Here is a 14713-nt window from a genome sequence, read left to right on the forward strand (position 1 = left end):
GCTGATTAACCCCGTCGCCCAAAAGTAAAATTGGATTATTAAAATAATTTTAATATTTTTTCTTTAGCTAGGGCCGCAATGTGAAAAGTTCCACACATTTGTCATACTACTAAGTACATAATCTCTCTAAATGAGTATAAAAATTAGACATTTATTTCTCATTAAACGTCATAATTCATGAACCAGCAAAGAGCATACACAGTACCCATAACCATCCCATACAAATTAATGGCTGCCATAAAATGGGCGTAAATCGTGTGACGAAGACCACTGAAAAAAGAGCAATGCTAGTTTTACAAAATGAATTATCACATTATCTTGTTTAGATAAACTAGATGATAATGTGAAAAGTAATATAATTGTTTTTAGAGACCTGTCTGGCTGGGGTTAAATTACCATCACCCCTATGGAGGGACACACACACACACACAGAAAGCGTTAAAGAAATAAATCAGCCAGCAAACAAAGTTCTGACGTGGGGGAAACAAACGAAAAAACATAAAAACATAAATTCAATGGGAGGAAATAAAAATTAAAAACCATCTTGAAGATGTAAATACTTAACAAGATAATAATAATATTATTATTTTATAGTATAGGTAAAAAAATGCATTAGTGATAAGTTGTTTCAACGATTGCCCAGCACATCTGTCTTGAAACTTTGCAATATTTCAGTTTCCTCTCTTGTTATGGCATATTTATCGAAGACAGCAATTTGCTCCAATCTAAGAGAAGGAACAAAACAAGAAAAACAAAATTTAATTTAATTTGTCTTATGAGGTAATCATTTTGTTCACATTACATTAGATCCTTGGCTTGTGCTACACTTAGGTGTGTGTCTTCTAGAAAAATGTTCAAATTCTTTAAGGCCAGCAAACGATTTTGTTGACTATTGCCTTTGAGCACACTCAAAGCCTTTTCGACAATTTCTAATACCAGGAGAACAATGTGGATTTTCAATAAGTCCCTTGATTCAACGCTTGCCTCGTTATCAATTAAATGTTTATGTTTCTTCAAAAGCGACTGAAACAGAGAGCAAATAAAATATTTAACACAAAATACAGTACTGACATTATTTGTAAGTCTTAAAAGTCGGTGATATGGCGGTAATACTTTTAACTTACCACTATGGCAGCGTTCTTCAATGGCGGTTGCTGCTTATAAAGGTTGTAAATCACCACAGCAATGATGTGTTTATAGATATTGAATCTTGAAGTGATCAATGTAATGAGTAGTTGCTGTAATTCCTCGTTGAATTTATTGTGGGGCTGCAATATGAGAGAAAAAAATAGGATAAATTGTTAGAGAACTAAAGGCAAAATATTTCTTAGAAATTTTCTCAAAACAACAAAATTTCTTATAAAATATTTTTCAAAGACGAATTCTGAGAAATTTTCTCTTAAGACACAATTTCCAAGGAATTTGCTGTAAATCCAAGGGTTCTAAAAAGTTTTCTCTAAAGACAAAATTTCCAAGAAATTTTCTCTAAAGACAAAAATTTCTAAGAAATTTTTCTACAAAATTTTCTCTAAAGACAAAATTTCTAAAAAAATTTTTCTAAACACAAAATATACAAATAATTTTCTCTAAAGACGAAATTTCCAAAAAAATTTCTCTAAAGACGAAATTTCCAAAAAAATTTCTCTAAAGACGAAATTTCCAAGAAATTTTCTTTAAAGACGAAATTTCCAAGAAATTTTCTTTAAAGACGAAATTTCCAAAAAATGTTCTCTAAAGACAAAATTACCTCTAAAGACAACATTTCTAAGAAATTTCCTCTAAAGACAAAAATTTGCAAGAAATTTCCTCTGAAAACAAAATTTCCAAGAAATTTTTCTAAGAAATTTTCTCTAAAGTCAAAATTTCTAAAAAATTTTTTCTAAAGACAAAATATCCAAAAAATTATCTCTAAAGACAAAATTTCCAAAAAAAGACAAAATTTCCAAGAAATTTCCTCTGAAGACAAAATTTCCAAGAAATTTTTCTACGAAATTTTCTTTAAAGACCAAATTTCTAAAAATGTTTCTCTACAGACAGAAGTTCCAAGAAATAAGAACAAAATTTCAAAGAAATTATTTCCAACAACTAAGTTTCTTAGAAATTTTCAGAAAAACACAAAAAAAAATTTCAAGAAATTTTCTGAAGAAGACAAATTTTGTCTGTTTGCGTTCTCTTTTTTCGGCCTTAAAATCTTTTTAAGATTCCATTGCAGGATATAATCCGTCTTTAAACCATTGTTTAATGCTTTCTATGCAAAGAATAGTAAAGCAAACAAGTAAAAGCGTGCTAAGTTCGGCCGGACCGAATCTTGGGAACCCACCACCATGGATTCTGCTAAAATATGGGAGCTATTTCTGGTTATAGATCGAATTGAACCGTACTTTGCGCAATTGTTGAGAGTCATACTAGAACACTATATGCAAAATTTCAGCAAAATCGGATAAAAATTGGGGCTTGTAAGGGCTCAAAAATCAAATCGGGAGATCGGTTTATATGGGAGCTATATCCAAATCTGAACCGATATGGCCCATTTGCAATCCCCAACGACCTACATCAATATGAAGCATCTGTGCAAAATTTCAAGCGGCTAGTTCAACGCGTTCGACCCCTATCGTGATTTCGACAGAGGGACGGACGGACATAGCTAGTTAGACTCGGAATATCTAGATGATCAAGAATATATATACTTTATGGGGTCCTAGAACAATATTTCGAGGTGTTATAATGGGAATGACTAGTATAACCCCATCCTAGGGTGATGGATATAAAAACATTTAAAATTCAGCAAAAGTGTGTTGTTGCTAAAGGCATTTGACTGGTTATCCCGTATCGCGATTCAATCAAAAAATATCATCAGCGGGCGATGTCAAATGGATCATAGTGCTTTAGATTGTAATGATCCATTTGACCAGGATAACCAGTCAAATGCCTTTAGCAACAACACACTTTTACTGACTTTTAAACAATCCCATGGCAGCCGGTTGTATGTACCGGATTGACCCGATGAATTCCTTCATCGGCAAGGGCTGCCGCCTCAGTGTACCACACACTGCTACTACAACAACAACAACTGACTTTTAAATGTTTTTTGTTATACTATACTTTGAATAGTGAGCAATAAACAATGGTCTAAAGTCGGACAATATCCGGCAATGGAATCTCAACAAAGACATTTTTTTTTTAAGAAATTTTCTGAAGAAGACAAATTTTTTTAAAAAATTTCCCTAAATTTTCTCAAAAGACAAAATTTCTAAAAAATGTTCTCAAAAGACACAATTTCTAAGAAATTTTTAAAAAATGTTCTATTAAGACACAATTTGCAGAAATTTCCTCTAAGGACAAAATTAAAAAAATTTCTCCTGCAAAATCTTCGAACGCCATAACCGCTTCCTGTTTTAGAGAAATCTCTTTGGGGCTTGACATTGCAAGCAGCAGAAGTTTTGCTTTAGGTGTTCTCATTTCTTTGAAGACTTGTCTGAATGGGCGGATGCGCACATTCACAAGTTGTTGAGAATTTTAAAGCGATCTGGTTGGTTGAAAGGTAGGAACTAGAATGCATCTCCTTCCTCAGTTCTTGTGGCATCACAATAGACGAAAATGCCTAAGTGAGTCTGATTGCAAGACTCCAACTAAAATCTGACCTAACCATCAACTTAAGATACCAAGGGTAGGCCGAATCTCTTTTTATCGGCTCACACCACTGTCGCCGTGGCGCAGAGGTTAGCATGACCGCCGGTTAAAGTGCTGAAAGGATTCTCTTTAAATTCTTTCTAAATTTTTCGATATTTAAAGGGGGGAGGACTCTGTCCCTTACCCTAATTTTCAAAAGCGCCAGAACTTGACGCTAGATGGGGTAATTTAGGCTAATTTTTGCCCCATACCCTAATTTTCAGAAACGCCAGACCTCGAAGGTGGGTGGTGCGATTTAAGCGAAATTTTGTGTGCTCTCATATAGTACCCTAAAAATAAAAATTTGGTATCCAAATTTCGGATGGGGTACCGCCGCCCCACCCTAAAACCTACCAAACATATATTGAGACCAATCACGGCAATAAGGGACTCAAATGAAAGGTATTTAGGATAAAAAACGTATCTGATATCCTATTGTCGGACCAAGTGTTAGGGGGGACCACCCCACTCTCCTAAATCGGACATATTTAACGACCATGGCAATATGGGACTCAAATGAAAGGTATTTGCGAGTAGAATACGAATCTAATATCCAAATGTGGTACCACGTTTCTGGGGGTCCATCCCTTCTCCAAAACACTCTCCACACAGAACTTATTTACTGACTATGGGAATATGTGGCTTAAATAAAAGGTATTTGAGTGTAGAATACGAATCTGATATCCAAATATGGCACCAAGGGATTGGGGGCCGCCTCTCCAAAAAAACATCCCCAAAAGGGTACAAATTTACGACCATAGCAATATGGGACTTAAATTAAAAGTATTTGAGAGTAAAGCACTAATCTGATATCAAAATTGGGGATAAAGTGTTTATGGGCCACCCCATCCCCATAGCACCACCCAAAGAGGAAGTATTTGCTGACCATTGCAATATGAGGCTCAAATAAGAGGTATTTTAGAGTAGACCCCGAATCTGATATATATTTTCAAAGCTAAGTCACTGAGTGGCCGCCCCATCTCCCAAAACACCCCCCAAACCGGTCATGTTTGCCGACTATGGAAAAATTGAGCTCAAATGAAGGGTATTTGGAAGTAGACCGAATCTGACATAAAGATTCGAGACCAACTGTCTAGGGGACAGTTGGCCCCAGCCATCACCATAACAACCCCAAGTAGAACGTATTTGCTCACCAAGACCATCACCCCTTCCCCAAAACACCCCCCGAAGAGTAAACATTTTTCAACCATTTCAACCATGTGCCTCAAATGAAAGGTACTTGAGATTAGAAAACGAATTTGATAACCAATTTTGGGGCCATGTGTTTGGGGGACGCCTCATCCTGTAAACGCCCCTCAAAACCATTTGCAATATGGGTTTTAAATAAATGGTATTTGAGAGAAGATCACGATTCTGATATTATAGACAAAATTTTGATAAACATTTTTTCGAATTCAAAAGGTTTTCTTAGAATGTTAAAAAAAAATTAGACTCATTTCAAAATTTTCATTTACCTTGCCATAATTGATACATAGCTTCCACACAATATTGGATTTAATTTCAACATGCTGATATTTATGCAGTTCTATGTAATGCAAGAACATTACACGATACCATTTTAAAGTTTGCATTGGATGCGATAATTGGATTTCATTAGGCACAACATTTGAGTTGAGTTCGGCAGTCGATATTTGTTGCAATGATATTAAAATATTTGTTATAAATTGATATTGGCTGAGGGCTATAGGAATGTACTGGTACAAATTTAGTAGACCACAAATATACTGCAAATATACAAAAAAAAAAACTAAAATTTCCTCTTCTCCAATAGAATTTTAGTTAACTCTTACAGCTTTCAAACGAAAGGCAGGAATTTTCACAAAATCTTTAATATTCTTTAAACACTTCTCCAAATATTTAGACAACTCCAAGGCTTTGGTGAAACTATTTGAAGTGGTTAGGTATTCAGGATTTTCTCGCCTTAAAACTTTTAAAAAACCGGATACACAAATTTCCAAGGCATAAATATCTAAAAAAAAACAACGATCTTCAGAGTTAAGCATAAAATGTTGAACACTACATAAAATGTTTACCCATGAATGAATCTTGTGTTTTTGGAGGCAGCAAGGCATCTTCCATTAGAACATATTGTTGCAATGATTTTATAACGCCCATGGGAAATTCAATAAGATCATATTTAGTTTTCATAAGTATATTAAAGCGCTTTAGAATACCATCCAAATCGCGATAAAAGTGTAGGGGTAGATCCTGAAAAAAAAACATCAAATCATTGAATCAAAAGTTTCAAGATTTTCAAGATGTGAAATGTCTGATAGCGATTGCAGACTAGTTTATTGGAGTTTGTGTTGCAGTTTTCGTAATATTCCCACCATAGATTCTGCTTGTGCTCACCAACCCACTTGCAAGTATTCCTTGACCTTATCTGTGGCCAACTATGTAAAGCTCCTATTAGTTATTACATATGTGGCCACGCTGTGGCGCAGAGGTTAACATACACGCCAATAAAGTCGTACGCCTCTGTTTAAATCCTGGCGGGAGCAACCGAACAAAATTTTCTGCGATGGTTATCCCCTCCTAATGCTGGCGACATTTATGAGATACTGTGCCATTTGAAAAAAATGCTATAACAGCCGTGTTAAAACTTCTCCCCAAGGATGTGTCGCACTGAGGCACGCCGTTCGGACATGGCTATATAATCGGACAGTACTCATTGAAATGTAAGGAGTTTGTCCCTGCTTCATGGCATGTTTGTAGGTTATTACATATAGCACTTACATTTCTGTTATCGTCCCTGTTTCTCCTTAATATGCTCATCAATTTATCAAATTTAATTGCGAGCGTATCGCTTAATAACTCCAACTGTTCCCAATTATTTGTGATCTGTATGCAGTGATGTAAATTGATGAAGATATTCATTAGCAATGAATATTCAAATTTATTTTCCACGCATTCGAATATCTTTAAGCCATAATGAATTAAATGATCCAGGGTCTGAAAATGAAATAGTTATTAATGAAATAAAAACAAAGTAAAACCTTCAGACAATCAACTATGGTTCAAGTCTCAGCTAACTTTGATGCAAAGATTGGCTGCCTACTTTTCCAACAGTTACTGTCTTAAAAATACATTACTAACCTGTTGTTTGAGACCTTCCAATGGCACATGCTTGAATAGACCCCATACTATTCCAATGCACTGTTGATTATCCACGCAATCAAGCATCTCTGGCAGCACTAGTAGCATGGGTTCAACTTTATCCATGGGAGATTCTAGAAAGAACAACAAATGTATTTAACTCACTTCATGTTATCATACAAACAATTTTAGCACAAAACTGTTGAGGTTTGTTTTGTAGTTGCCAATACCGAGGTAGATTGGTCGTGGACAATTTCTAAGCTATAGTTATTAACATTCGATGCCAAGACGTACTAATTGGCGGTTTGCATTGACATCGAAGGGGCGTTTAACAATGTGTGGACCGACACATTGATCCAATCCTTAGACCAGTAACGGGGAAGACCGGGTCCTTAGAGACTGGGTAAATGCTAAGAAACAGGTGGATAAATTTCGGCTCCCACGACATAAATATAAGGGAGAATGTGGCAAAGGGCAAGCCACAGGGGGCATTTTATCGCCACTCCTTTGGGTGACCACCATAATAGGCTCGAAATAGGGCCTGAATCCGAGGATAGTCTACTTCAGAAGCGTGATTAGAACAAGACTTACTAACGCCTCAATAGTATGGTGGACTGCTTTGGAGAAAAATTTCAGCGTTAAGACCATACAATAAGTTCAGAGAACATGTTGTCTTGGCATAGGAGGACCTCGCCCACTAGGACACTGGAGACTATTACTTATGCTGGCTACAATTGTGAGGCAATCCCATAGCAGCCGGTTGCACGTACCGGATTGACCCGATGGAGTCCTTCATCGGCAAGGGCTGCCGCCTCAGTGTACAATTTACTGCTACAACAACAACAATAGTGAGGTATCCTGCCATGTTAAAACTTCGAGATAAAAAAGGAGGACCCTAATAATTGAGCTAAAAAAACTTTAATCGTACTGCACACATTGATGTGAAAGAAGTATGCCCTGTTCCTTAATGGAATGTTCATGGGAAATTTAGTCTATGCACCCTGACAAAATATCAATGCTAATGCTCAAACATCTAGGCGAATTGAGAGTCAAATACCTGAGGGACAAACTCAACCTATTTATCTCAGCTGCGTGCTACCGGAGTTGCGGATGATGGACCGCTCCATACGGGGCAACAGCAGTCGCGGACAATCAGCGGTATCGAGCGATGAGTCTCAGTGAGAGGCCGGGCGGCATAGATACTGAGAGCCTTTAAATAACCAATGATCAAAATCTCCCCACGGCCAAATGTGGCTACAACAACGCCATGTTTGCAACGCTAGGAGTGCAACATGCTGTTAAGCTTCAGTTTATATAGCTTCTCAGGGCAGAGCAGTTATTTCTCTTGCAGATGTGGCACCAACCATTGCAGTTTATTACATTTGACCGAGGTGGAGTGGAAAGCAACCCTTTGGCAAACGGTGCACGTATGCAGTTGTCTTTTCGATGGGGTTTGCTAAAGATCTCTGTGAGGCGGGTGCATTGCCGGCTGAATATTTGTTGAGTGCTGTCGTTGTTGATCTTGTCGTGGGCTTTGTTGGAATCTGCCGTCATTTGGTGGTTGTTGCGCTTGACTTTGTAACAGAGGTGAAGGTAACGGAGCTGTACTTTCTATCCCAGTCGTTCTTGCTGCTGAGGCCTGAGCAATTGTAGGCTTTCGGTATGTGGCACCACCAGTTACATTTATTACAATTTGCTGACCTTGACCTTGACCGGATGTGGCAGACTGAACAGAGGTTAACGCTATTTTACATAAGTGCCAAATGGAGCTGTTGTTGAGGCTACGGGTGAGTTAGCTGATCTTGGTGTTTCTACCTTCGGATTGCTTTGAACAGCATGCGCCTACAAAAATTACAATCGGGACACACATCTTGCACGTCGGAATCAATACTTGCTCTGTAGGAGTTGAGGCGGCTGAATAAGCTGGAACGTAATTGAGCCAGAACTACTCCGGTTTACCGGGGGAGGTCAATTTCTCCCGTCTCCCAATTCACCTGAAGAAATTGGCCTCCTCCGGCAAACCAGAGTAGTTCTGCCTCAATTAGGTTCCGGCAGATGCAGTCGCCTCGACTCCTACAGGGCAAGGATTGATGCCGACGTGCAAGATGTATGTCCCCATTGTGACCAGGGACAACACGATACACCTCACATGTTTAACTGTCCAGCCAGACACACTTGACTCACACCCAGATCCCTCTGCATGCACCCCATCTTAGTCGCAGAGTTCATGGATCTTGACACTCAAAAGAATCAAGCAGACGAAAAATAGAACAACAATCCCATGGCAGCCGGTTGTATGTACCGGATTGACCCGATGGAGTTCTTCATCGTCAAGAGCTGCCGCCTCAGTGATTCCAGACTCTGGCTGTGGTAAGACTAGAACAATTATAACTCCTTCCGCAGTGTTAACACCCTTCTTCTTTGGTACATTTGATCAATGATTAGCGTATCTGCCCGCTACATACAATACGGCAATCCCATGGCAGCCGGTTGTACGTACCGGATTGACCCGATGGAGTCCTTCATCGACAAGGGCTGCCGCCTCAGTGTACAACATACTCCTACAACAACAACAACAACATACAATACGGGGTGTGATCCGGGATTGATCTCAACTTCGGCTCGGACCAGTAGAATCCGAAGCAGCTAAGAGGGTAATCTCAGCTTTGAAACAGAAAGCCTGGGGCTTTGGCTAGATTGTAAACTTTATCTGTGGTCAGATCTTCTAATCGACTCGTGCATGGTCATAGATAAGATAGATATATTGAAACATTTAGCTTTTTTAAGAATCCTAGTTGACGGTGTTTAAGTCCATCAGAGCATACATTTTTGGTATTTTTTTAAAGTTTTTTGTAGGGGTGAGCTATGAGCTTTGATTATGAACATACACCTAAGCCAGTCAACCTCATGGCAGTCGGTTGTACGTACCGGATTGACTCAATGGATTCCTTCATCAGCAAGGGCTGCCGCCTCAGTGTACAACACACTGCTACTATAACAACGACACAAACCCATGGCAGCCCCAATGAAGTCCTTCATAGGCAAGGGCTGCCGCCGCAGTGTACAATACACTACTACAGCAACAACAACAATAACCTGAGCCAGTAATAGGCATGTTGTGCGCTCTTAGTCCGAAGAGCATCTCCGAAAATATTTCGTGGAATTCTGTGAAGCCGGGCATAGCAAATGTTCCCAAGTCTGATCATCTTCCCCACATGCCCTTCACACGGTGTCGCCCGTAGTCCTAAGCGACCGAAAGACATATAGCAAGCTATTAACATCAACCAAATTTTTTAGAATTAAATCCTTTACGCAGAGTGCCTACCCTAAATAGCTTCCAACCAACGGTTGCCATTTGAAGCATACATCATCTAGGATAAGAACTAGTTAGCTGCTTGAAATATTGAAAAATTTTTAATTTTAGTACTCATCGTTTTACTTACCCTCTAACTCGAATATAAGTTCCACAATTGTAACTGCTATGTGAGAGCTTAGACAATGTAAATCATACGAATACTCATTGTTCGAAGCAAGTTCTATTAAATGAGCAATGTTAGCTATATAAGGGAAATTTTTATAGAATCGCATAACAAATTCCTTAAAGTTAAGTACTGAAGTCTGAAGAGTTAACGAAAAACATGTTATAATAAATTAAAGACTAATAAAATTTAAAAAAAAGTGCCCTTAAGCCTTACCACATGATCCAAATAAAATTCGAGTATATGCATTAAAATCAAATTGTCCGTTACTCTACGCTGCATTAGGGCCAAGTAGACATTGCTAGCCAAGATCGATATGTTGGTTTTAGGAGACAATACCAAATTCAAAATAGCTTCAATAAACACATGTGAGAAGCAATCCAATGTCAAAAGCTTGCTGTTAATAAAAACAAAATTTTATGGTAGATTTTGTTAAAAGAAACAAAAATTAGGTAGTTCATACCCTTGCAAAATTTGCAATAATTTTAGCACTCCCTCTTGTTGTTTGACATCATACCTAGATGACCGCCGGCTAACCATAACCGTAAAGTAGACTTTTAGCATTTTCTCATGTATTAGTACGTTTGTTAAAATTTTCAAACTTGTTCCCTCAAGTTCGTTGAGCATTTTTTGCAAATGTTCATATAATTTGAGTATAGAAGGCCAATACTGAAATAGACATATACAAAAGGATTGTATAGAATTTTAATATAAAGAAAAATTGTTAAACCCACCTACCTCTAAGCTGCATACTTCATAAAAGAATTCCATGATTTCATTTTCTTTAAAAAAATCCAAATCTTCACACATGAGTTCAAGCAGTTGTGAGAATATTTTATCATTTGATTGTTTATATCTGCCACAGGATATTGGAGAATAATAAAATCAACTTAAGTTTTGATTGTGCTTAGCTTTACTAAGATTACCTTAATCCCTGCATTGCACTTAGATATAGCCGACTGCAAATGTTGTCCAGCACAGGAAACACAGAACGATACTTTTTGCGTAACTTATGAATGCCCTCCAATAGGCAAACATCTAGGAGAAACAAAAATAATTGGGCGTAAAGTTTGAATATGCTGTAGTAAGGCTATCCAAGGTTTAAGGGCTATCTCCTTGTTGCACAATACTTACTTATCCTGGCCAGAGGTTCTTCAAACATCTGTGCCGTTCCCCAGGTATTCTCCTTAAGCAAATGTTTGTAAACACTACACCAAACAGCCATCATGTGCATTAGTAGCTCCAAGGGAGACAAGTTATCGCTACCTTCTGCCCCTTCATCATTATTATCTTCTGCATCCAAAGTTTCAATATAATCATCGTTTTGCTTATCAACTTCTTTGCATAAATCCTGCAAAAACTTTTCCACTCGGGCAAATTCAAATTTATTATAGGGAAAGCTATAGATTTGTAATTGTTCCGCTGGCCATTGGTAATTAGAGCGACCTTCATTTGCTTCTTCCACTTGTTCAGGGGTTATTTGTCCTTGTATGCCAATGGCCAGCAAAGAATTGTTTACAAAACTACAAGCCAAATCCAAATTAAGATCACCAGTTTGTAGGGAAGCCAAAACCAGCTCTTGAACAAAATCGCGAGCAACGATCTACACATAAAACGGAGAACCGAGATTAAACACACTTTAACATTGCAACTCAAAACAGACTTACTTCGGCTCCTATGTTAGCCTTTAAGGCGGCCAAATATTGCATGCTTTAGTTTTTTTCTCTATTAAATAAAATTGAATTATTGTTTAATTCTTTCATTTGAGGCGCTTAAAATTCAATAACAGTCCAATCAGCTGTTCTGACAAATGTAAACCCTTGTTTTCTAATGGGGGCTATACACGTTGTAAAGTGATGTGCGACTGGGCAAGTTGCAGGGTTACCATGCACTAATAAATAAAAACTGTAGTCATATGTCAGCGTAGCGTTACAATTAAAGATGGTCTCATTTAAACAACAACCAGAAATCATATGGTGCAACCTCCATCTTGTCATAAAGCTGATCGACGTTTTGCCAACACACATACAAAGAAATGAGTTATTATAATAACTACTGTTGGCAAATGACAACATTATTGCAAATTACCCAAAATCTGACGAACATATATGTGGGAGCTATATTTAAATCTGAACCGATTTCAACCACACTTATTAGATATAGTGGTAGTTATCGAGCAAAGCGTTGTGCCAAATTTTGGCAAGATTGCTCAATAAAAACGCTTGCATTGGCTTTAGAAGTGGAAATCGGGCGAAATACATTAATGGCAATCGGAATCGGTCCCAAATGACCACATTATAACAATATTAGTCCAAATCGAATAATTATATATATGGGAGCTATATCCAAATCTCAACCGCGTTTTCTAATTTTAATAGGCTTCGTCTCTTGGCTAAAAAATGCCTGTGCCAAATTTGAAGATGATTGGTTGAAAATTGCGACCTATACTTTGTTCACAAATTAACATGGACAGACAGGCAAACGGACAGAGCTAAATTTAATCAGAAAGTGATTCTGAATCGATGGGCATACTTATCAATGGGTCTATCTCTCTTTATCTCTAATTATAAAACCCTGTACCACAGTGATGGTGTAGGGTATATAAGTTATTTCATTTTGCTCACTTGTTACATATTGTATCACCTTGTGTAAATGTACCATTGCTCGAATTACATTTCCTCATGACATATATGAAAGATGAAAGTTGTGAATTTGTTCTATTGACAACATTGAAACTTAAACAGCTGTTTACGACAAAGGCAAATTCCAAAATTCAAATTTTAACTATAAACAAATTGGAATTAGTCTGAAAATTTGAAGTTGTTCGAAGGAAATTCGAGAAAATATGAACGATTACAAGGAGACTGTGACAGAGGATCATATAAAATTGGTAATTATCGTTAAATTTGTACATTTGCTTTGGCATTTGCTTGGAACTACATAAATTTATTAATAAATCCAGTGGTATATGCCCATAATGAATTCCAAAATTTGTTTGGACTGATGAGGATAGTTAATTTACAAATATATCCAGGGTGTGGTGGCAAAGCTGAACTTTCAAACGAATCAATTCAATCCCCACTAAAAATGGGCCCACCGAAAAATATGGGTTTACCGGGAATCGAGTATCTAACCAAAGTCGTCAATATGTCTCTGAGCGCACTTATAGGTCCCTGTGTCTGGAAAGTGAAAAGAGTGAACCTGCTACTGAAACCTGGAAAGGCTCGAGCAAGAGAAAATACATTTTTTCACGAGAACTTGAGACACTTACTACTCGCAATCGCATGACAGCAGGTTTTACATACCGGATTGATACGATAACGTCCTCCTTCCGTAAGAGCTGCCGCCTCATAGTACAACATACTACTACAATCCATACAACATGGCAATCCCATGGCAGCCGATTGTACGTACCGGATTGACCCGATGAATTCCTTCATCGGCAAGGGCTGCCGCCTCAGTGTACCACACACTGCTACTACAACAACAACAACATACTACCCCAACCACAACAACTACTACGCCTTCGTTGTAGAATTTCCTAGTTTTAATGCTAATTTGTAAGATATGTGCCCCCTTTGACCATCAACTACACCATACGTCACCTGTTCAACATTCTTTATTTTTTTTTCTTATCTTTTCATTTCAGGTAGAAAGTATAAATAATCGAGTCAACAGTATATACAAACAATTATCAGAATTTGAAGAGTGCATAGATCCTAACACTTCCGAAGACTTTGGTGATTCTTATAATAAAATAATGGACCTTTTGGAATCACTGGATGACATACAGGAAGCGGCACAAATGCTAAGGCCATACAATTTGAATCTACGCCTACGACAGCAATCATTAGATGAGCAAATCAAATGTTTGGAACAATCTGTACATTTAATGAAACTAGAAACGGGGAAAATGTCAAAAAATCCCGAAGAAATGGGAGAGTAAAGAATATTGTGGAGTCTAATCAACTAGTACATACAAGGCAGCCCTCAGTGTCATATTCCATAGAGAGATAAGACTTTTGCTGTTACATACAACTGCTGTTAACTATTGCTGCCAGACAGTGTACATTTAAACACCGTTCTTGTAAGTCTATAGTAGTCTGAGATTAAAAAGAAATGAACTTATGCATTTAAATACATACATATTTTTTTAAAATGTAATGTTCCGTTTTAAATTTTCATTTGACTTTCCCACGGACAGATCAGCTCTCATGCCGTTTCACAGATAAAAAGAGTTGTTGATGTAGCAGTGTGTTGTACACTGAGTCGGCAGTCCAAGCCGCTAAAGGACTTCGTCGGGTCAATCCGGTACGTACAAACTAAGCTCCTATAAGTGACCAAGCTCATTTCAGGAGCAATCGCCAAAGGCACGTGATACCAATTGGTTATTTAAAGGCGCTAATAACTCGCTTTGCCATCGAGTATTATAGGCAATTAGTATTCAA

General features: G+C 37.7%; 2 protein-coding genes across 2 annotated transcripts; one reads left to right on the top strand and one right to left on the bottom strand.

Annotated features, from left to right (window-relative positions):
- Positions 1–557: 557 nt before the first annotated feature.
- Positions 558–12013, bottom strand: LOC106090520 (uncharacterized). Its single transcript, XM_013256747.2, has 15 exons — positions 11933–12013; positions 11400–11868; positions 11192–11303; positions 11004–11121; positions 10729–10934; positions 10482–10662; positions 10230–10404; positions 6787–6920; positions 6427–6642; positions 5724–5898; positions 5481–5659; positions 5145–5414; positions 1125–1268; positions 803–1023; positions 558–725 (listed from the first exon to the last, which is right to left on the bottom strand). The coding sequence occupies exons 1-15, from the start codon at positions 11972–11974 to the stop codon at positions 629–631; spliced, it is 2739 nt and encodes a 912-aa protein (XP_013112201.2). The 5' UTR covers positions 11975–12013; the 3' UTR covers positions 558–628.
- Positions 12014–13012: 999 nt separating this feature from the next.
- Positions 13013–14429, top strand: LOC106090522 (uncharacterized). Its single transcript, XM_013256749.2, has 2 exons — positions 13013–13155; positions 13915–14429. Exons 1-2 carry the CDS (start codon positions 13111–13113, stop codon positions 14209–14211), a joined length of 342 nt encoding a protein of 113 aa, XP_013112203.2. The 5' UTR covers positions 13013–13110; the 3' UTR covers positions 14212–14429.
- The last annotated feature ends 284 nt before the right edge of the window (positions 14430–14713 follow it).

The sequence above is a fragment of the Stomoxys calcitrans genome, chromosome 4 (assembly GCF_963082655.1).
Source record: "Stomoxys calcitrans chromosome 4, idStoCalc2.1, whole genome shotgun sequence".
In the NCBI taxonomy this organism is placed as follows: Eukaryota; Metazoa; Arthropoda; class Insecta; order Diptera; family Muscidae; genus Stomoxys; species Stomoxys calcitrans.

Coding starts and splice junctions, on each gene's coding strand:
- LOC106090520 (XM_013256747.2), bottom strand. CDS start 11,974: ATGCAATATTTGGCCGCCTTAAAGGCTAACATAGGAGCCGAA. Junction 10,405..10,481: donor AATTTTATTTGGATCATGTG/GTAAGGCTTAAG, acceptor TTAACTCTTCAG/ACTTCAGTACTTAACTTTAA. Junction 5,899..6,426: donor ACAGGGACGATAACAGAAAT/GTAAGTGCTATA, acceptor TTTTTTTTTCAG/GATCTACCCCTACACTTTTA.
- LOC106090522 (XM_013256749.2), top strand. CDS start 13,111: ATGAACGATTACAAGGAGACTGTGACAGAGGATCATATAAAATTG. Junction 13,156..13,914: donor CAGAGGATCATATAAAATTG/GTAATTATCGTT, acceptor TTTTCATTTCAG/GTAGAAAGTATAAATAATCG.